This window comes from Ceratocystis lukuohia, assembly GCF_044167205.1.
Source record: "Ceratocystis lukuohia strain C4212 chromosome Unknown Supercontig3_pilon, whole genome shotgun sequence".
NCBI classification, from domain to species: domain Eukaryota; kingdom Fungi; phylum Ascomycota; class Sordariomycetes; order Microascales; family Ceratocystidaceae; genus Ceratocystis; species Ceratocystis lukuohia.
Genome location: NW_027263522.1, coordinates 1905572 through 1926900, shown reverse-complemented (window position 1 = coordinate 1926900; position 21329 = coordinate 1905572). Strand labels below are relative to the sequence as shown.

Here is a 21329-nt window from a genome sequence, read left to right as displayed (position 1 = left end):
CGGACTTTTGCGTTCAGCCCAGGCTAGCTAGGCCGAGCCGGGAGGTCGCATCACATCCATGTTCTGACCAGTCGTTTCCTTTCTTCTATTCTTTTCTCTTCCCTCAGCCATGGATCGCAAGGAGACAAGACAATTGCAAACCTCCCCTCCCTCCCCCGCTTGCCTGTTTATCGGGCCATATTATTTAGAAGGCCCGTGGCATTTTGGCTGGGCAAGAATCTTGTCATGGGGAATCCCGGGAGCGGGAGGAGGCACATGCATCCAGGGAACCATTGGGACTTGGAGAAGAGAGGCGCTTCTGGTGGTTGTGTCTAGAGGATACTCCCGGGCTGAAAGGAGCCCATCTCTATGCTGGGTTTAGAAGGATATTCCACCTTGAGACGGCCATGTCAGCTATAGCCATCCAGCTCAAGGCCGCGAATGGCTCTGCTCTGCCCTGCTTGTTTGATGCACCTTGCCCTCATACTCAAACAGCCAGCAGTATGAATGACTCCACGCCCCCCCCCCCCCTTGCCGTCTCTTGATTTGCCCCGATGACTCTGGCAAGTAAACTGGCGGTCGCGTTGCAATGTCTCGCCCTGATGCCTTTTTTGAGAGACTAGCTAGAGCAGTGCAGGGTGGGACAGGGGCTGTGAGTGGTGGTGGTGGTGACACGTGCAAGAGTAATGGCAGACAGTAAACAGTCGACATAGCAAATAACAAATAACGCACGGCAGTTGTTTCTCGGGCGGACCATTACACTATTCCACTGCACTACGTTGCGACATCTTCACCTGACTTTTCGTCTCGGCAGCAGACATGAAGGCCAGCAAGCCGCGGAAGCCGACCTCTGCCTTGCTGCTGCAATTGGGGACAAACCGGCCGGGAAAAGAGGGAACTTTTCTTGTTTTCAGTGCGTCCATCGTTGTCGAACTGAAAGACATGTGCACACATACATACCTCATACCGATGATACGCATGTATATACAATAAATACAGTCTGAGCCAGGAGGCGTTAGTGAGATCTCTAGGAGCCCGCCCAGCTGCCCCACACCTCCTTACATACGCAGCTCTGATAGGCTCAATTATTGTTTCTGTGTTCGCTGATGTGAGCCAATCAAAAACCCAAGGCCAGCTTCCATTTTTGGACACTAACAGGGGATATCCACCATTTTGTCCTTTTTCTTCTTTGTTTCTTGCTTCTTGAAACATCCCCTTCAACCTGGTGGTTCCTGGATGGCGGCTAGCTCAAGCAGGTAAATAAATGCAGGTCTGAAGAGTGGAGCGGGAGTAGGCAGGCCCAGGCCTAGGTAGACCCTGGATTTCCTTCTTTTTGTCCCTTCTCGCCTACATTATTTTAGTTGTGTCTTAGTCTCTGGTTTAGTGAAGCCGGCGATGGACAGTGACTCAGGACTTAGGCAGGAGGGGCGTGTAGCTCTTGGTTGTTGCCTTGTCTTCCTGTGATACTGGCCACTTGGTACGGGAGGGCTGTATCTTTGTATACCATCAGGAGCACCTGTACACGTACTTGCCGACTGTGGCACATACTGTATTGGGGCAGAGTTTTTACTCTACTTCGCTAAATGTCTCTCTCCTAGCTGCTACTTCCCACTCCCTCTCGTTCCTTCCAGCTGTATGTGGCCTGTTTGCTCTTGCCTTGGGCCCTTTTCCCCTTCTTTCCTTCTTTCCTTGTCCTACTGCCTGGTTTGTCTGGCTTGGCTTCCTTCTGGTTGGCTCTTTATGCTGTGGTGTACTTGCCAGTCCTCTTTGCACATTCTGTTTGCTCCTTCCCTAGCCTATCCCTCTTGCTTCAGCTTGTCTGTCTCCTACCTTGCTTGCTTCGCTGGTCACCCGCCCTCCCTCATCCTCCAGCCCTCTTTATGCAAGTTTTACAGGTAGAAAAAAAAACCCCAAGAAAAGAATATCAGGAAGGAACCAAGTGCAACGAGAAAGAGCGAGAGAAGTCTGGCCCTGATCCCTGTCCTGATCCTGGCTGTCAAGCTGTCTTACCCATCTTCCTTCCTGTCTGGACCAAGACAAGCGCTCGCTCACGACCAAGAAGGGCAAGGCAATCACCATGTTAGTCGCTTTATTACTTTTTTACTTTTTACTGGGGCCCGACAAACGGCCCGGGTATAGGTCGTTTTCGCGGGAGGGTGCAGTTGGCGGTCTAGTACATTAAAACAAACGTACAGATACATAGAAACACATATACGGCACAGCGCTTGTAGATGTACCATTGTCCTCTTCACAATGTACTCCCACTCGGGATTCCACTGCTGGCTCAGAAGTGACGGCCTTGGAATGCTATAAAGAACCGGCGATGCCCACACATCTCTCGCTTTTCATGACCCTTTCTTGTCTCTTCATTCACTCACCCTCCTTTTTTGCAGTCATCTTGCTTCTTTTCTTTTCCCTTTTTCTTTTTCTTTTCTCTTCGTTCATTCTTTTGCCCATTTTGGCTTTTTTCTTTCTCTTCCTTGTCTTGGAGATTGCAATATCGAAAGTTCATCACCAAGCATACCACCTTTGGATTCATACATTCCTTGACCATACACAAAACAGCCGGCCTGTTTTTCTGTTTTCGTTCCCCATTTCACGCGAGATCGATCGGTTGTATCCCTCGTTTTTCTCTTCCCTTTTACTTTCTACTGCAAGAATATCTTCTGTTCTCTTAAAAAGCCCCTCTTGGCCGCGCACCGTCTTGACTTCTGACGACATTTGGCTACACAGCGCTTCTTGCCTCTCTCGTCTTTTGTTTCCCTGCTGCAACGCCAATCTTCAAGTGACATCATCGCTTTCTACATCTGCGTTTTCCTCTACCAGCTTCTTCATTCTTCTTTTATCTGCACACTCTTTCATTGCTCCGGGACTCACTACCTTGGCCAAGTCAAGCTTCGGTTACCCCCCCAACAAACTATCTTTGCTTGGATATAAGAGTCAGCTTTCCACACTCCTTTCGCTTCTTTTTGCTTTCAACCAAAACATCACCACCATCTTTTAGATAGATATTCTTCTCCCGGACCGGTTCTAGGACTCTTTTTTTTCTTTTTTCCCTTTTCTATCACAATGAAGTCTTACGTTGCTACTGCTCTCCTAGCCCTGGTCGGCTCTGCCTCAGCCCACATGGCCATGACCTACCCCCCTCCTCTGCGTTCCAAGGCCAATCCCTACGCTGGCTCCGACATTGATTACAGCATCACCAGCCCGCTGGACAAGAGTGGCTCCGACTACCCTTGCAAGGGAACTCTGAACTTGCTCGGCACCGCCGCTGCCACTGCGGTTGCTACCTGGACTGCTGGTCAGGCCTACAACATGTCTGTGTCTGGCGGTGCTACCCATGGTGGCGGCTCGTGCCAACTGTCTTTGTCTTATGACAAAGGCAAGACCTTCACTGTCATCCACAGCTATATTGGAAACTGCCCAACCAGTACCACCTCGTCTTACGATTTCAGCATTCCCTCAGATGCTGTCAGCGGCGAGGCCCTCTTTGCCTGGACCTGGTTCAACGAGATTGGCAACCGCGAGATGTACATGAACTGCGCTGTTGTCAATATTGAGGGCTCCTCTTCGGCTAAGGCCGCTTCTGTCTCTTCGTCGGCTGCTTCCTCTTTCTCGTCTCGCCCCCAGATCATGATTGCCAATGTCGGCAATGGTTGCTCAACCACTGAGGGCGCGGACGTCAAGTTCCCTAACCCTGGTCCTGATGTTACTGATGACAGCACTAATACTGTTGATCCTGTTGGTAGTTGCAGCTCTGGCTCTGGTTCTGGCTCAGACTCTGGTTCTGGCTCAGACTCTGGCTCTGGCTCCGGATCGAGTTCCAGCGCCGGCTCTGGCTATGCCTCTTCTATCCCTTCATCTACCGCCGCAGTCCCCTCTTCAACTATTGCCACTACCTCGGCTGCATATGTTGCTCCTAGCAGCTCCGAAGCCATTTCCGAAGCTACCTCCAAGCCTGCGGCCAGCGTTTCTCTGTAAGTAACATGGCATGGCCGTATCCCCCCCCCCCTAGAATTACAGAAACTAACAGCTCTGCTTAGACCCGGAGGCATCTTCCTGACTAAATCTGAGGCTGTTGTTACTCAGGCTCCCAGTTCCACCTTCGTAACTGTGACCCGTCCCGCTGCTACCTCAGTTGATACTCCCACCACTACCGGCTACTCTACCGCAGTACCCTCGTCTGATGCCGGCTCTGGCTCTAGTTCCCAGGGTCTCCAGCCTATTGGCTCAGCTTGCTCCAACGAGGGCGAGTGGAACTGTGTAGACGGCAAGTCCTTCCAGCGCTGCGCCTCGGGCAGGTGGTCGGTGGTTATGAACATGGCCTCGGGTAACACATGCCGCTCTGGCGTTAGTGCCCAGCTCATCGTTGGTCGTGTTTCTGAAAACTGCACCTAAAAGCAGCACTTGACGACGACAACCAGCAATGGCATACTCAAACGAAAGGCCCCCAAAAGAAAACCCGGGAAAGGGCGTGTATGATGCAAGCTGGTGATGATGATGCCCGGATGGAATGGTATAGGATTAGATTATGGTTTTTATGTTGGTACATTATAGGACGGTCCTTAGCTCAGGCTTTTGGTTTTACATTCTCTTCTTTGTTTCTTTTTTTCTTTTCTTTTTCTTCTCTGGAAGAAGGGTCTTTTTGGAGGAAATCTTTTTTCTTTTTTTTCGCATTTTTGGCCTCTTTTTTCACCATCATTTTTTGTGTCTTGGGCAGGGAAGACTACGCTCTAGAGATCTGTTCTCGTTGACAAAATCTTTTTTTTTCTGTTTTGCTGCAGGTTCTGGAAACTTAGCAGCCTAACATCTATGTACTTGAATAACAAAAAAAAAACTGCATTGCATTTGAAGCTATAACTCAAAGATCAAAGATCCAGTGAAGGTGAGGTGAAAAGGCAACGATTATTGTCGTGATACATCGCTTGTACCTCTCAGTAGTAATTTGTATGTTGCAGTACGTCGTTAAATAGCTGTCCCAAAGCGGTTAAACCCCATACACCACATGGTTGCATATACAGTGTTTCCACTGTTTTACACTGTCTCACCAAGCTGGCTAGAGCTCAGACTTCGCTTCCATACTGAAGCTTTTGGCTTTCTTTCCCTTCCCCATTACCTCCCAGACACACACCCAACATATAAAACACGACACACAAGTCAACATTTATTGCAGGCGACAACTTTGCACCAAAACGAGAATTGACGCGACCTGAATCACACTACCGGATTACGTAAGTGAAATAGTTGCCCTTTCTTTAGGGAGGGGGGGTCAAGTCGCTTGCTCTTTTCTAGTTGCCCGCTATTGTTGTTGAGCTTGCCCCGCCGCGGGGGACAAGGCGCAATATCGGATTCAAAGACAGGCGAGAAAACACATACAGACCCAATCGAACGAACCCAGACGCCGCAACCGACAGAGATATAAACGCTCGCTCCGGGGCAGATAGCGAGACAGCAAGGCAGGTATAGCTACTTATACACACGCACCTACCTACGTCCATGCCCACACATACGCACTCATCCATACGCTTATACCCACCCACATGGACTCCGCCGCGTCAAAGCTCAACGAGCTACTCCGCCATCCCGAGGATCTTGACAAGATCATCAGCCTCAAGCAAGAGTTCACCCGCAAAAAGGCAGCCGTTGACTCTCAACTCCGCAGTGGCCTACGAGAACAACTAGAGACTACACAAAATGGCATGACTGGACTCACTGATAGCCACAAGGTGGTGCAGCTAATCAAAGAGGAAATGGCCAAAATCGACAGACTATGTTCAGAGTCGCAGAACATGATCCGCGACCTCAACACCATCAACCTAGTTTCACAGGCCCACCGCAACTTTGGTGCCGTAGAAAAAATGCGCAAGAATCTCGAGTCATTCAATGAGAGGCTTATAGCTATCGAGCAGATGCTATTAGAAAACGACGATGACATGGATAACATGCCCAATCTACTCCCCGTGCACTACGAGCTCACCCAACTGCGCAACATCCGCGACGATGCTCTTGAGCAAATCCAACGTGCCGAGGACACATCGCTACAGTCGACACTCGAGGACTACTTCGAGCGTCTTGACGGCATTATCGCCACTTTCGACAAGCACATTGACTTGCTTTCTTTCAACCTCATCAACCTCGTCGTCAACGACAACAACGGCCTAGTCGTCCGCTTTGCTGTCGTCATCGATACTGAGTTCAAGAGCGACCAGCGTGTCTCGGCCGTACAGGAAGCTCTGCGTGACTACAAGGACATGGCTACGCGCTTCCAGGGCATTACGGACGGCGCTAAAAAGACGCGTGGTTACATGGAGCGCTTTCAAAGCGGCATCAAGGCCAACGCAGCCGAGCAGTTTGAGCAGGCACGTGAGGCCTTCCTAGCCGACCCTACAACGCTTGACAAGATCATGAAATGGTATTTTAATGATCTCAACGCCGTCAAGGTCGGTATGGTGCCACTAGTGCCCAAGAAGTGGAAGGTAATGCAAATCTACGGCAACGCCTACCACCAGCTGATGCATGATTTCCTCATCGCTATCATTAATGACCCAGACACCAGCTCGGCCATGACGCTGGAAATTGTCGGCTGGCCAGAAAAGTACTACAAGCGCATGACACGGCTAGGCTTTGCCGTCGACGACTTGCAGCCTCATGTAATCGACAACCGCGAGCAAGAAATGGTACGCGACTTCCGCCAACTCATCATCAAGTTTCTCGATGAGTGGATGGACCGCATTTTTGCTCAAGATACCAAAGACTTTACCACGCGATCGGCCGAAAATCCTAATCTAGACACCGATGAGTTTGGCTATTTCCGCACACGCAACCAGGTTGATGTACGACGTATGCTACGCGAACAAGTCGATGTGGCAGCTAATTCGCAACGTGCCGATGTAGTTGAGGGTGTTGTTGATGCTATGTTCCAACGGCTACGTTCACGCACTCAAGCCTGGCAAAAGATGCTCGACGACGAGGCGCGCAGCTTTGAGTCAGGCACCGCAGCCGAGCTAGACACGCTACAGCCTCTGCAGGACTGGCTAGTTGCTACAGCCAACGACCAAATTGCGTCAATTGATGACGGCGACGAGGAGGATGGGCGAATTGCCTATCTGTCAGACTTCCGGATCAAGTTTGAACCGCTTGTCTCGCAGCAGTACCTCGAACGGGCTGAGGCTGAGCTCGATTCCCTACGCGATGGTTATGTTGACTTCAGCACCTGGTGCATGACGCGCTTCGTCACGCTTATCTTCACTATCGACTTTGGCAGCGTCATGCCCGATTTCTTCACCTCCAAGTGGTATCAAGCCAACACCATGAAGCAGATGGTGGTAACATTTGAGGAGTATCTAGGCGATTACCGCGCCGTGCTACACCACTCGCTAGTCGACATTTTCATCGAGATCTTTGCCGATGAACTTCTTGTGCGCTATCTTGGTGCTGTGCGCAATCGCGGCGCCAAATTCCGCAAGACCGAACCCTTCCAGGACAAGATTTTTGCCGACGTATCCACGGCCTTTGAGTACTTTAGCTCGCTGCCCAATGCTGATGTTGCTACCTCCATTAAACAAACCTGGCGCGTTATGGAGCCCTTCCTACAGCTTCTCACAGTAGACAAAGATGCTATTGCGGATGCCTTTGAACACTTCAAGATGGCCTATTGGGACTTGCAAATCAGCTGGGTCGAAGCGGTATTGCGGTCACGCGACGACTTTGAACGTGCTATGCTAAACAGCGTCAAGGCACGGGCAGCACAGATAGACGTGGTACGGGGGCCAGAGACAATAATGGGGAGGATCAAATGAGGGAGACGTTACGTAGCTAGGGTTATATATCATGAAATAGGGTTAATGGAACCAAAGAAGCTCTAAATGAGCAATTGCTTTAATCTTCCCTTCGTCTGTTTGCTCTTAATCGTACCTTCCTTTTCTGAATTTACTGTATAAAAGAACAGTATTTTCCAGCTTATTTCCAGCTCCAAAAATTTCAGCCTCTTCTTCTTCCTCTTCTTTATTCTAGCTTCTCTCCTCTACGGTTATAAAAAACTCATTTTCCTTTTTATTCAACTATTTTAATTCTTTTTTTTTTTTGAGTTAACTTTCTTCGTTGCCCATTCCCTTTTGCGAGCCTCCGGCTTAAAGGGAATCAATCCTACCCCAGCGCTTGGCTTGCCTGCTTCTTGGCCTGGATTTCGTCCTGAGCCATTATTTTGGCCAAATACGGACTTTTGGGAATCCCAACTTTGTTTTACACTTAATAAGCTTGACAGCCTTTCTTACACCTTTTTGATTTGCTTCTGTTCGTACTGCCCTCCCTTCTCTTTTCTAATCGCATTTTTTTCTTCTTTATATATTTTTTTTCCATCTCTTTTCTCTTCTTTGCCATCCTCCATCTTTTTATCCTTTGTCGCTTTTCTCATCTGTGCTTCTTTCACTTTTCGCTTCTCCCTAATTTAACATCTCTCTCTCTTCGCAATGGCCGCCGAGGCTGACCCGTCAGCACCGGTTCTGAACCTCACTCCTGAGGAGAAGCGCGTATTTGGCCAGCTCTTCCGCAAAGCCGACCATGATAATGTTGGAGTCGTCACTGGCGATGTTGCTGTGTCCTTTTTTGAAAAAACGAGACTGGACTCCCATATTCTAGGCGAGGTACAACAACCATACCATCCTCATCCCGTCTGCGGCTTCTGCTTTCTTATTTGCCTCCCGCGTCGCACATTCTGCATAGCTAAAACACTAACACTCTCCCCCTTTTCTCTCCCCTAGATCTGGCAGCTTGCCGACAAGGAAAACCGCGGTTTTCTAACTCCTCCTGGCTTTGGAGTTGTCCTACGTCTCATTGGCCACGCCCAAGCTGGCCGTGAGCCGTCCCTCGAACTCGCTCTTAAACCCGGACCCCTTCCCCGCTTCGATGCTATTCCTACTCCCGCTGGCCTCGGCTCTGGCTCAATGCCCTCACCTATGATTGCTCCTCCACCACCCGTCGCCGCTCCCCTTCAAGCTCAACACACTGCTACCGGCGGGCCCGTTAGAATACCCCCTTTGACTCCCGATAAAGTTGCGCAGTTTGGCGCACTGTTTGAGGCTCAGCCTCTTCAAGCTGGTTTTTTGTCTGGTGATCAAGCCCGACAAATTTTTGAAAAGTCTGGCTTGCCCAATGAAATTTTGGGACGCATATGGCAACTGGCTGATACTGAACAGCGCGGCTCTCTAAACAGCACCGAGTTTGTCATTGCCATGCATCTTTTGAGCGCTTTGAAGACAGGTGCCATGAGAGGCCTACCCACTGTGCTGCCCTCTGGATTGTTTGAAGCTGCTTCTGGTCGTCAGTCACCTGCTCCCACTGGTTCTGGCATTGGTATCCCCCTTTACCAACACAAATGAGCACCAATCCCCCGGCACTGCGTCCTGCTGCTACTGGTGCGCGCCCTTCTACGGCCACAATCCAGTCGCAATCGACTGGCTTTGGTGCTTCGCTGTCTAATGACTGGCTGGTAACTCCACTCGAGAAACAGCGTTTCGACCAGTTCTACGATGACCTGGACAAGACCCGCCGTGGCTATATTACTGGGGAGGAGGCTGTGCCGTTCTTCAGCCAATCTGACCTTGGAGAGGAGGCTCTTGCCCAGATTTGGGATTTGTCTGACATTACCGCTACTGGCACTCTGACCCGTGATGAGTTTTCTGTGGCTATGTACCTAATCCGCTCGCAGCGTAGTGGTCGTTCTGGCCCTCTGCCATCTGTTCTGCCTCCAAAGCTGATTCCTCCTTCCATGCGCGGTCCTGCGCGACCTTCTACCTCAGCCTCGCCGTTTGATGCCCCTATGGGCTCTCCTGTGGGAATGTCTTCCTTTGCACCACCCCCAGTACCCGCAGTGCCTGCGGCTCCTGCAGCCTCCAAGTCCGCTCTTGATGATCTTTTTGTCCTAGATTCATCTCCTGCTTCGCCTAAACCCGCAGCCTCGACCGATGTTTCGTCCAGTTCAAATGATCCCTTTGCCAACACTCCTACGGGCATTGCTAAGCCCTCCTCTCCCCCGCCGCTATTTAAACCTTTTATTCCCTCATCTTCCTTTGGTCGTGGGTTGACACAAAATGTTACGGGTGAATCTAGAGGCTCGGGCTCTCCGGCACCTGTACCTGCACCCGCATCTGCGGCTAACGATCTATTGGGCGACAATGACCCGGAAATGAGCTCAAAGTTGAACAATAACTCGACCGAGTTGGCTAATTTGTCGAACCAGATTAGCTCACTTTCAACACAGATGCAAAACACCCAAGCCCAACGTTCGGCTACCCAGAACGAGCTGACCCAGGCCAATTCACAGAAACAAAACTTCGAGCAGCGCCTCACGCAGCTACGCAGCGTGTATGAAAAGGAGGCTCAGAACCTGCGAGGCCTAGAAGAGCAGCTTAGAACCGCACGCAGTGAGACGACTAAGCTGCAGGCTGAGTGCATGAGCCTAGATGGCACATACCAGGATTTGCAGAATCAAAAGGCGCAAGTGACTGCCGGGCTTCAAACAGATCAGCAGGAGAATGCTGCGCTCAAGGAGAAGATTCGCATGCTGAACAGTGAAATTGCGCAACTGAAGCCACAAATAGAAAAGCTGCGGTTGGAGGCGCGCCAGCAAAAAGGATTGGTTGCTATTAACAAGAAGCAGCTGATCACAAACGAGGGTGAGCGTGATAAGCTCAAGGCCGAGGCCGAGGAACTTTCTAAAAGTATTGATGATTCTCGAGCCGCGCTTGCCGAGCGAAGCACGTCTTCTGCTTCTGTCTCCGTCTCTACCCCCGCAGCTCGGCCCCAGTCTCCTGCTAGCAGTTCGGCCGGTAACAACCCGTTCTTCAAGCGGTCGGCCAGCACTGATATTAAGGGTGTCTTTTCACCGGCTTCTGCCTCGCCACCTAGTCAAGCCTTTGGTGACTCAAGCTTTGACGATATTTTCGGTGTTGCTTCCTCTAGCGCTCCTCTTCCTGGAACAGCTGTTTCGACGCCTTCACCTGCTATTGCTAATGCCCAGCAACGGGAGAATATGGGCTCCTCGTCAGCTAGTCCTAGCGTGAGCAACAGCGCCTTTCCTCCCCCCGCTGTCGTCGCTCTCTCGGCCCCAGAAAAGACTACATCGCCGGCCCCTCCTGGCGCATTCCCCTTCGGCGAACCTGCAAGCATTGCTGTCGCCATGACACCGCGTCAAACATCTCCAGCACTATCGCGTACAGGTGGTGATGCGCATAGCGCGACATCCCAAGCTACCCCTGCCGTCGTACATAATTTGGCGACAGCTACGTCGCTTTCTAAGTCCAACAGCCCTGCTGCCTCTAGCTCCCCATTCGCTGCCCCCGCTTTTTCTAGCTCGCCAGCTCCCGCTTCTGTGTTCCCTCCTCCTGATTCCGATATTGCTGCTACTTCCACTGCCGCTGCTACTGTTGCCAATGTACCGACTGCGGAGACCGACAATGACCCATTTGCTAGCATGCGTGCAAACGATGACCCAGATAAAGCCAAGGCTGACTTTGAGAGCGCTTTTGCTAGCTTTAAGAAGTCTCACAACTCGAGCGGTGATGCTAGCTCTACAGAGACAACTAAGGCTTTTACTACCTCCAAGTTCAACTCAGAGTTTCCCCCTGTAGAGGAATTTGATGACGACTCTGACTCGTCTTCAGATGCTGGCTTTGACGATGACTTTGCTCCATTACCTCCACAGCCTAAGCCTGCTGCTGATGTCACGGAGTCTAAGGCAAGCCAAGAACAGCCAGAGAAAACTGCATCTCCATTTGATATGGGCACCACCCCAGCCTCTAAAACTGATATCTTTGGAGCTTCGCCTTTTGCCGCACCCAGTGCCCCCCCTACTTCATCGGTGCCGACTCAACCTCCTGCAGTGCCCTCGAACAAGGCATCTTTCGATGATCTAGACGATGATTTTGAAGGTCTCGAAGACGCCAAGGAAGGCTCAGCTGATGATGACTTTGCATCACTCTCACGCTCAGGCATCGATGATTTCGGTCACGCCTTCGACAACACCAGCTCTTCGGCGCCCAGTCAGACCAAGAGCGACTCGGTTGCACTGGGTGGCAGTGGCGGCTCATTTGACTTTGTTAGCCGCGGCTCACCCCCACCAGCATCTGGAGTTCCACCTAACGGCCCAGTTCCTCCAGTTGGAAGTGTGGCTACTACAACAACGGGGCATGATTGGGAGTCTATCTTCAGTGGGCCTGAAGGTGGTGCTGCTACTGCCGCCTCTGCTGACTCTGGCGCATTGGGTGCTATTGGCGTGGCGACATCTACACCTCCACCCGCTACAGTGCAGTCCGAGTCCCCGGCTCCAGGTGCACCCCCAGCGTCTACACAACCGTCCACTGGCGACCAGGCACTCGACAACCTCCTAATGATGGGATACCCTAAAGAAGCTGCCCTGCGTGCGCTAGAACGCTATGACTATAACCTTGAACGAGTAAGTGGCAAAGCAAACGACTTGAAAGAGGCAATTTGACTTGACTTGGCCTAACTAACTTTGCGACTCTTTTTGGTAGGCTGCTAATTACCTCGCGACAAACTCGTAATGAGCTAGGGGGCGAGTGTGGCCGAGGTTTATCGCTGAGATTTTTTTAGAATCTACAGTTGAATGGTGTTAATAGCGTAAGCTCCTGTGTATCCCAGTCTACATGCCCAGCCCCGAGCCACACTCAAATGCTCCTTGTCGTATATTGCGGAGTTTGTTTACTTTTCCCTAGTCGAACCTTTTTTTCCGGGCTTCTCATTTCTATTTGTCCGTTCGCTGCTTTTATGTTGTCTCTTTTGTCCTGCGTCTTGTTTATCTTACCCTCTCTCTCTCTTTTTCTATCTTGCCTGCCCCTCTTGTAACCGTTGTTTTTGCTTTGTCTTTTCTTATGTCTTGCTTAATTGTTAGTCTACTTACTTATCATCCATTTTCTTATCTTGACTTTATCTTTTTCTTCCAATCCCCTTGTCTCGTTTTACATTATGCTTCTCGTTTCTATACGTAATTTACATCTCTATTCTTGACCACAACACTCTGCTGTTGATCAATCGCCATGTTCGCCCATGATACGCTATGAACGATAATCTACTTGAAGAAAATGTATTAAACAAAGAAAAACCCCAAAGCTCCTTCCTGTAGCTAGACAGTCTCGGATGTTGCTCAATTCATCTCGTCTCCTTACTTGCCTCTCTTCCTTTCTATCCATCTTTTTCATCTTCCTTGCTCTTCTGCACCCCAGAAAAGAAGAAAATCACTATAAGCGAAAATTAAAAACACTAGAAAAGGCGTAAGACTAAAAGAAGACACAAACTCCAGGCCTTTGTAACTCATACTTGGACTCGTGTGCTGCTGACTATAGCAAAGAACAAACAAGATAGAGATAACAGACAGACAATGGGACTCAAGGAGAGACAGAAATGTAAAGAAGAGAAAGAGATAAATAACAGCAAAGGAGGAATATCAAAAAGGAGCAACAGCAACAATAGCGACAAGAAAAGAAGAGGACAAAAGGAGAGAAAGCGGGAAAAGAAACAAAAAGACGCTCAAGAGTCGTTGGTAGATAAAAGAATGCTTGGTTGGTGTGGGGACACGCAAACCCGAAACCAGTTAGTCAGACCGGTTCGGCCAGATCAAGCCAGTCCAGGCCAGTCCAGAACCCATGGCCCATTATTCATTCCCGTTTCCCCGACAAATAGACAAACAAACATCTTAGTATTCAGCCTCAATCTCCTCCTCGCCCATGGAATCAGTGGCAACCTCTTCATAGTCGCGCTCCAGAGCAGCCAAATCCTCACGGGCCTCAGAGAACTCACCCTCCTCCATACCCTCGCCAACGTACCAGTGGACAAAGGCGCGCTTGGAGTACATGAGGTCGAACTTGCTGGATAGAGCTGACCAGGCCTCGGCAATGGCGGTGGTGTTGGATAGCATGCAGCTGTTGAGAGGGAGGTGACAATAGTTAGCGGTATGCACACATAGAAATAAACTAGGGGCAAAAAAGATAAAACGTACACTGCACGGCTAACCTTGGCAAGGTCGCCATTGGGCACCATCTGGGGAGGCTGGTAGCAGATACCCAGCTTGAAACCAGTCGGGCACCAATCGACAAACTGGATGGTACGCTTGGTCTTGAGCGTGGCAACGGCAGCGTGGGCATCGTTGGTGACAACATCACCACGGTACAGCAGACAGGTGGCCATGTACTTGCCGCGGCGAGGGTCACACTTGACCATCTGGTTGTTGGGCTCGAAGCATGACATGGTCATTTCCTGGACGGAGTTGGCCTCATGGGCGGCTTTGGCGGCAGAGATAACAGGGGCATAAGCGACCAGAGGGAAATGGATTCTGGGGTAGGGAACGAGGTTGGTCTGGAACTCGTTGAGATCAACGTTGAGTGAACCGTCGAAACGCAGAGAGGCAGTGATGGAGGAGACGACTATAGGGGGGGGGGGGGGCGTTAGCGAGAAACAGAAAATATGAAAATGAAAAATGCAAGCCGTGCAAAGCTACTTACCCTGTGCAATCAACCGGTTCAGGTTCTCGTAGTCCGGTCGCTCAAGACCTAGGTTCCGGCGGCAGATGTCGTAGATGGCCTCGTTGTCAACCATAAAGGAGCAGTCCGAGTGCTCCAGAGTGGTGTGGGTGGTCAGAATAGAGTTGTAGGGCTCAACAACCGAAGTAGCGGTCTGCGGAGCGGGGTAGACGCAAAACTCCAGCTTGGACTTCTTTCCATAATCCACTGACAGACGCTCCATCAGAAGAGCTCCGAAACCCGAGCCTGTGCCACCACCAAAGGAGTGGAAGACAAGGAAGCCCTGCAAGCCAACACAGTTGTCGGCAACGCGGCGGATCTTGTCAAGGACAGTGTCAATGACCTCTTTGCCAACGGTGTAGTGACCACGAGCGTAGTTGTTCGAGGCATCCTCCTTGCCAGTGATAAGGTGCTCGGGGTGGAAGAGGCTGCGGTAGGGACCGGTGCGGACCTCGTCGACAACGTTGGGCTCAAGATCGCAGTAGATGGCGCGAGGAACGTACTTTCCCTGGCCAGTCTCGGAGAAGAAAGTGCTGAAGCCGTGGTCGGGATCGGCAGCCTTGCGCTCCTCGGTCAGGTAGCCATCGGGCTACGAAGGGGAACACGTGACGTGTTAGCTTGTATCTAAAGAGAGGAAGGGGATGGGGATTCAAGCCTACCTGGATACCGTGCTCAAGGCAGTACAACTATGCAAAGAAAAAAGAAGGCAAGTTAGTTAAAGTACCAAATAAGGGGGGGGGGCGGCAGAGACGGGTTGAAAGAACGAATTCGATGAGGAAATCGAGGACCTACCTCCCAGCAGGAGTTGGCAATTTGGCAACCGGCCTGGCCGACTGTTGGGAACGAGATGTCAGGTTAGCAATTGCTGAAGCGAATCAATGGAAAAAGGCCGTGATGAGCGATGAGCTGCTGGTAAAGGGAGGGCCGCCATATGGAGAGTAGCAACGAGGCTGAAGGTTGAAGCCGTCATCACCACTTTTCGGATCCCCCTCCCCCTTTGGCTATTCTCACCACAGCCTTATGGCCAGCAGCCAAACATTGGATGTCTGAGCGGGCAGCAAGCTGCTTTCAAGATCAATTGCTTGCTTACCGTTGATGCTAATGACTTCACGCATGATTGTGAACTTGGATCTCGGGTGTCTTTTTTGCCTTCTTTATTGTCTGTCCTTTTTGGCGGCGACAGGTTTTGTTTTGAGGATTGTTGGTTGAGATGTTGTTCTTCTTTTTATTTTTATTTTTATTTGTTTATCCTTTTTATTCTCTTCTTTTTAGTTTGGTTAAGAAAAAAAGGATTAAAATTTTAAAAAAAAAAAGAAGAATTAAAAAAGAGAATTAAAACAGCCCAAAAGAATAAAAGAGAGAGAAATAAAAAAGAAATCCAATTTTAAAGAGCAGAAGAAACAAGAGAAAAGTTCTTGGAAAAGAGAGAAGAAGAAGAAGAATATAATGAGAGGCCGCAAGACAAAGACAAAGAAGCGAAAAGGACAGCAAGAGGAGGACAGCCCATGATAAGAAACACCCAGCTAGATCCCATCTTGGACACCCACTTTCAAAGGTCAACAGCCCAAACAGCGCCGTAATAATGGACCCCTCTCGGTTGTCCCCTAGTCGTTCAACAACTTTCCTTTTCCTTTCTTCCTATCCCCGCTCTGATTGGCCAATTTCGCCGCCCCTCCCTCTCCCCCCTTTGTTGGAAATTACCCCCCTCCTTCCTTCCTTTAGCTTGGAGCTGTCTGTCCCTTTTCCCTCCACCCACAAAGCTTTGTCAAGCTGCTTGGCTCAGCCCAATGCCAGCTGGCGCCAGCCGTCTGCGCTCTACAAGAACCCCAGACCGCCTTAGCATGATCTTCATATGCTAATCACCCACGCAATTTTTCGTCCAAGAAAAAAAGAAGGAGAAGCTTTCTGCTCTTTCATCCCCGTCCCCTCGCTGCTATTCTCCCCCTTCTTGTCCTTGCCTTATCTCACCGCTTTTCAGTCCCCCTTTCAGTTCGCCCACCGGCCCGTCAGCCAGCTTCTCCCCGTCACCTGTCAGTCCCGCTTTTTCCTTGCCCCTAATCTAATGTAACCCAAAGCTCTTCAGGCTGACCAATCAGAGTTTGACCCTGACCTTGGGGTTTAGGTCATAGTCTTTTTCCCCTGGACAGCCCCGAGATGGCGTTTCTGGCTAGCCTTGTTTCTCGGGCTTGTTGTTAGTCTAACCCTTAGACCGAGCAAGATTCTCTTTGTAGTAGAGTATCCAGTAGCAACCCCCTTCTAACGGCTTGTTCTGACGTCACACTCGCATGCCATACACACAGACATAGGCACACACTCGCGCACACACGATGCGCCTTCCATTGTACCTATCTGTTCCCCTCCTCATTTTCATTGCCCCTCTCCCCGTCGCTGCCAACACCGAAAAAACAATCTTCTCCGCCCCCGATGCCCGTCCTATTCCACTCGCTCATCCGACATTGGCTGATCTGAACCTGCCTGTGCTCATGCCATTGCCGCAAAATGCCAGCCAGCTACGAACACACCTCGCCGCTGCTGCTGCTGCTGCCGGCATTCCTGGCCTGACAAATAATCCTGGCACCGACCTTGATGAAGATGGCAGCCATCAGGATGGAGATAAGGCAGGAAACAATGCGCCCTCTATGTTTGATACTTGGATGCTCCTCGACAACTTGACGCCTGGCCAGAGATACGAGGTGCGTATCTGCTGGGCCGCAACAGTAAGTTCTGCTCTTCCTCTTGTTCCTCTATTCCCTCCCCATGGGCCCCAATTTCTCTCCCCTATCACTCTCCATGTTTCTAACCGCTCCTTTCTCGTCCCTAGGATCCAACAGACTTCGCCGTTACCACTTACGACCTCCCCACCGTTTTTTCCACGCCTGCACTCATTTCCTCTCTCGCCGACTATGCCAACACCCTGCCTCCAACCTCTTCACCTGCCTCGCCATCAACGGATGAGCGTTCTGCCTCTGTCATGTTCCTGCGAATTTCTGCTGCTGCAGACTACGTGACCTCTTCTGCTATCTCTTCTGCCAACCGGGACCCTGTTCTCGTACTCGCAGATGTCATCCTTGACCCTTTTGTATACAATATTGTGCCGCGTTCGTTGCTGCCTACTATCGCGTATTTAGCTATTGTTGCGCCTTTAACTCTGCTTCTGGGTCGGGCTCTAGCAGTGTGGATGATGGGATGTGCAGCGGAGGTGAATGAAGAGAAAACGAAAAAAGAGCAGTAAAGAGAGGAGCTGGAGATATATGCAAATATATATCTAGGGCCTATAGATTTTAGCTATAAAAATACTTGCCAGGACAAAGCGTATGAGGAAATTAGCGTGAAATTTTGATCTGGTACACACGAAAGTGAGGAAATTTTTGTTGGAGCGTGGAGATGAAGGGAGACAGATAGGAAGGAGAAATCCAGAGGTGTATTCACAAGGGTAGACACGAACGAGGACATGAATGAGGAAAGCAAGAAATAAACGAAGACATGAGACATGTGACAGAGAGACAGATGAGAAAAAGTCGGCAATGTGAGCAGGGCCTGGTATGGGAAGATAAGATAGACGTGGACGGGAAAAAACAAAAAGAGGAAGCGAGAGGCAGGAAGAGAGGATATGATGAAATGCAAAGACCAAACAAAGAACGGAAATAAAAGATCAAAGGCGAGAAATAGACAGAAATGGACAGACGCACCCCGCAACCCGTTCGCCCCCAGAGTAACCGTGAACAAGAACAAGAACAGCAATATACCCAACTGCCTACCCCGATAGCACAAAGAACGTACGGAAAGAAAGAGAAAAAAAGAAGCCAAAGATAGAGAGATAGAGAGAGAGGGAGAGAGAGAGAGAGAGAGAGAGAGAGAGAGAGAGAGAGAGAGAGAGAGAGAGAGAGAGAGAGAGAGAGAGAGAGAGAGAGAGAGAGAGAGAGAGAGAGAGAAAGGAGATAGTGGGGATGAGAAAGGAGATAGTGGGGATGAGATAGGAGAAAGAAAGAGGGCAAATCGCCCTTTTTTTCTTTAATAGTTTTCAATAATGCGGGTTGCCATAGCCGCTCGCTGCGCCGTAGTTTGTGGCGGGCGGAGGAGCATACTGGTTGTGATGTTGGTATCCCTGAGTTGGAGGGGGTGCGTGGTTGCCATACGCGGGCTGGCCACTGAGCGGCTGTCCATGTGGCTGACCATGCGGTTGCGTGTGGGTATATCCACCTGCGCCGCTGTATGGCGATGGGCCGGAAGAGGATGGCTGGGGCGGGGCCCCACCTCCATGATGTGAGACGGGCTGTGATTGGTGGTGATAGGTAGACTGACCACCACTGCCACCAAAGCCGGCAGCGCCACTTGTTCCAACAGCATTAGCACCGGGGTATGTAGCATGATTCGGGCTGGAGTTGTGGTGCGAGTGCGGGCCAGAGTCGGGCCTGTTGTACGAGGGGACGGCAGGCGGCGAGCCATAGTTGGAGCCACTGGCTGAGCCCTGGTACGAAGGGTTGGCAGACGTGTTGTGGTTGTGGGTGTTGTGGTAGGCGGCGGTGGGAGGGGGGGGGCTTGGTATGAGTTGTTAGCAGCGGCGGGAGGGGAATGATACGAGTTTGACGAATGCGATGGCTGCTGGTGGTAGTGGGTAGCGGGCGGGGGGCCGGACTGGGGATGGGTGCCGTGAGTAGAGTTTTGCGCCGTTTGATAGGAGTTGGCAGGGGCTTCGCCGTTGTAGGCGGCATTGGGACTGGTGTTAGAGTAGCCGAAATTTGAGGTCTAAAGAAAAAGAGGTTAGCATGAAGGCGAGGTAGGAGAGAAGATCGAAGAAAAAGCTCAAAAAGAGCCAAGGACATAAGTGTCTGTCATACCGATGAGGGCTTGTTTCCCCCTACTAGCCCACCGAGAATACTACCACCTAGGCCGCCAAGGCCATGCGACTGAGGAGCTCCTGATGTAGTGCCTCCGTGGTAGTTGGAGGAGGGCGAGGCTCCATTTGAGTTAGAGCCGTGGTTATTGTGGGGGTTGTGAGAGTTAGTGCTGTTGCCGCCGGTTTTGCCACTGCTAGAGAACAGGCCTTGTGCTAGTTGAGCAGCCAGCTTGCCACCTGAGAGCTTAGAGGTATTTCCGTGGTTGTTGCTACTGTTTGTCTTGCCGCCCGAAAGACCACCGATAACTTGGCCAGCGAGATTGCCTAGAGAGCCAAGCCCACCGGAGTTTGAGTTTGAGTGGCTGTTATTGCCGTGGCTGTTTTTTGCTTGGCCGAGGAGAGCGTTGACGGCGATGGACTATGTGGGGTGACAAGTTAGCAGGAGAGAAGGAGAGAAATGAAAAGGAGGAAGGAAAGAAAGAGGCAAAAAAACAAGACCTACTCCAATGCCCCGATCGCCTGTAGCAGAGGGCACAGGCTCGGCGGTGGCTACATCTCCCGGCCTGGAGTTACCATCGGGGAGCACAGGCTCAATTGTGCCGTCGGCGTGGCGTTTTGACTGGGACCCGTCCTCAAAGGTGATAATCTCGGGCTGCGGATAGCCGTATGGGTGCTCAGCGACGGGATGGGGAGTCATGCCTGTAGGAATGGCATGTGTGGGAACCTCCCATTGCGACTGGCCAGTTGACAGTTGCACATAGTAGTAGCGCTTGCTGGAGCTATCCCACTGCGCAATCCAGCCAAAGGGCAGAGGCGGCGGAGTGAACGACGGGCCTTCGGTGCTGGGGGTACCAGGGCCAGCCATGATTGGAGAACAACGAAGAGGAGAAGAGAGAAGGGGGGAAGAGAGAGAGAGAGAGAAAGAAAAAAAGAGAGGGAGGGAGGGTGGGAGTTTTAGAAGACAGGAGGCGAAGGCGGTGACTCTGATGGACAAAAAGAGAGGGAGGGGGAGGAGAGATGATGGGGTTGTTCACACCTGCAGCAAGGAAAGAAAAAGAGCAAGACTATGGCGAGGTGGAAATATATAACGGAAGACAAAGATGGAAGAAGGGTTGGAGAAGGAAAAAAAAAAAAAAAAAGAAAGACGAAAAAAAGAAAAGAAAAAGAAAAAATATTTTTTTATTTTAGAAGAGGAAGACAAGAAAGCGGGTGGCGCGGCGGGGTGAACGACAGGCGACAAGTGACGACAACGAGGAGAGGCAGATAGGAAGAAGATAAAGCTGAGGAGGACTGGTTACTTGCAATTGGAATCGAAACGAGTTCAAATTAAGAAAAATGCGACAACCTAAAAAAGTACGTTTGCGGCCAAAAAATCTTGTTCATACTAGTGACACTATCCAGCAACCAAATCGTTTTTCGAAAAAATAAAATGAAAATAAAAAATAAAAAAGATTTTCAAGGCGTAAAAAACCACATCAGCCGACCGAATTCTCTCGATCTTTCTTCATTTACTTTCCTCTCGGGAGCTTTGTCAGCGGGGTTTTTCTCTCCGTCTCTGGTATCTACCTTCAGAGAGCAAAAGGTGGGGAAAATACAGAGAAGTTACGGAAATGGGGGGCCTCCTCTGAAGCTCTTGAAGCTCTTCAAGCTCTAAAGCGGAAAGCGAAAAAAGAAGAGGCCAGCCAGCCTATGAATTGCTGCTATAGGTCTGATTTATGGATCCTATTTTCCTCTTGTCTCTGATATGTTCTGTCCTGCTTGCCGCCCTCCTCCCTCTCTCTCCCTTCCTTTTTGCACCCGGCCCCTTGCAGTACTTCTTGACCTTGACACCTGCTTCTTAGATGGGTACGCATGGGGCTTGGTTGTCTGCAAAAAAAGAGCATGTTAGTAGATATGTTGGTGCCTGCATGGTGAGGAAACACAAAAGGAAAGAAGGAAAAAAAAAAAAAAAGAGGAGATTTAGCCCCTCTTCCTTGGCCGTA

General features: G+C 50.5%; 6 protein-coding genes across 6 annotated transcripts; 4 read left to right on the top strand and 2 right to left on the bottom strand.

The window, feature by feature from the left end:
* Window positions 1–3048: 3048 nt before the first annotated feature.
* On the top strand, window positions 3049–4377 carry HOO65_030513 (extracellular protein; the record flags this gene model as incomplete). Its single annotated transcript, XM_071002216.1, has 2 exons — window positions 3049–3956; window positions 4023–4377. 2 exons carry the CDS (start codon window positions 3049–3051, stop codon window positions 4375–4377), a joined length of 1263 nt encoding a protein of 420 aa, XP_070860192.1.
* Window positions 4378–5519: 1142 nt separating this feature from the next.
* On the top strand, window positions 5520–7778 carry HOO65_030512 (Exocyst complex component sec6; the record flags this gene model as incomplete). The annotated part of the gene is made up of 1 exon (XM_071000433.1): window positions 5520–7778. The coding sequence occupies one exon, from the start codon at window positions 5520–5522 to the stop codon at window positions 7776–7778; it is 2259 nt and encodes a 752-aa protein (XP_070860191.1).
* Window positions 7779–8447: 669 nt separating this feature from the next.
* Window positions 8448–12469, top strand: HOO65_030511 (UBA/TS-N domain-containing protein; the record flags this gene model as incomplete). The annotated part of the gene is made up of 3 exons (XM_071001791.1): window positions 8448–8621; window positions 8739–9237; window positions 9303–12469. The coding sequence occupies 3 exons, from the start codon at window positions 8448–8450 to the stop codon at window positions 12467–12469; spliced, it is 3840 nt and encodes a 1279-aa protein (XP_070860190.1).
* A 1218-nt stretch (window positions 12470–13687) lies between these two features.
* On the bottom strand, window positions 13688–15625 carry HOO65_030510 (Tubulin alpha chain; the record flags this gene model as incomplete). The annotated part of the gene is made up of 5 exons (XM_071002032.1): window positions 13688–13913; window positions 13991–14414; window positions 14493–15099; window positions 15522–15556; window positions 15601–15625. 5 exons carry the CDS (start codon window positions 15623–15625, stop codon window positions 13688–13690), a joined length of 1317 nt encoding a protein of 438 aa, XP_070860189.1.
* Window positions 15626–16837: 1212 nt separating this feature from the next.
* On the top strand, window positions 16838–17742 carry HOO65_030509 (uncharacterized protein; the record flags this gene model as incomplete). The annotated part of the gene is made up of 2 exons (XM_071002331.1): window positions 16838–17227; window positions 17332–17742. 2 exons carry the CDS (start codon window positions 16838–16840, stop codon window positions 17740–17742), a joined length of 801 nt encoding a protein of 266 aa, XP_070860188.1.
* Window positions 17743–18531: 789 nt separating this feature from the next.
* On the bottom strand, window positions 18532–20212 carry HOO65_030508 (ww domain-containing protein; the record flags this gene model as incomplete). The annotated part of the gene is made up of 4 exons (XM_071002103.1): window positions 18532–19048; window positions 19099–19256; window positions 19349–19765; window positions 19850–20212. 4 exons carry the CDS (start codon window positions 20210–20212, stop codon window positions 18532–18534), a joined length of 1455 nt encoding a protein of 484 aa, XP_070860187.1.
* Between the last annotated feature and the right edge of the window lie 1117 nt (window positions 20213–21329).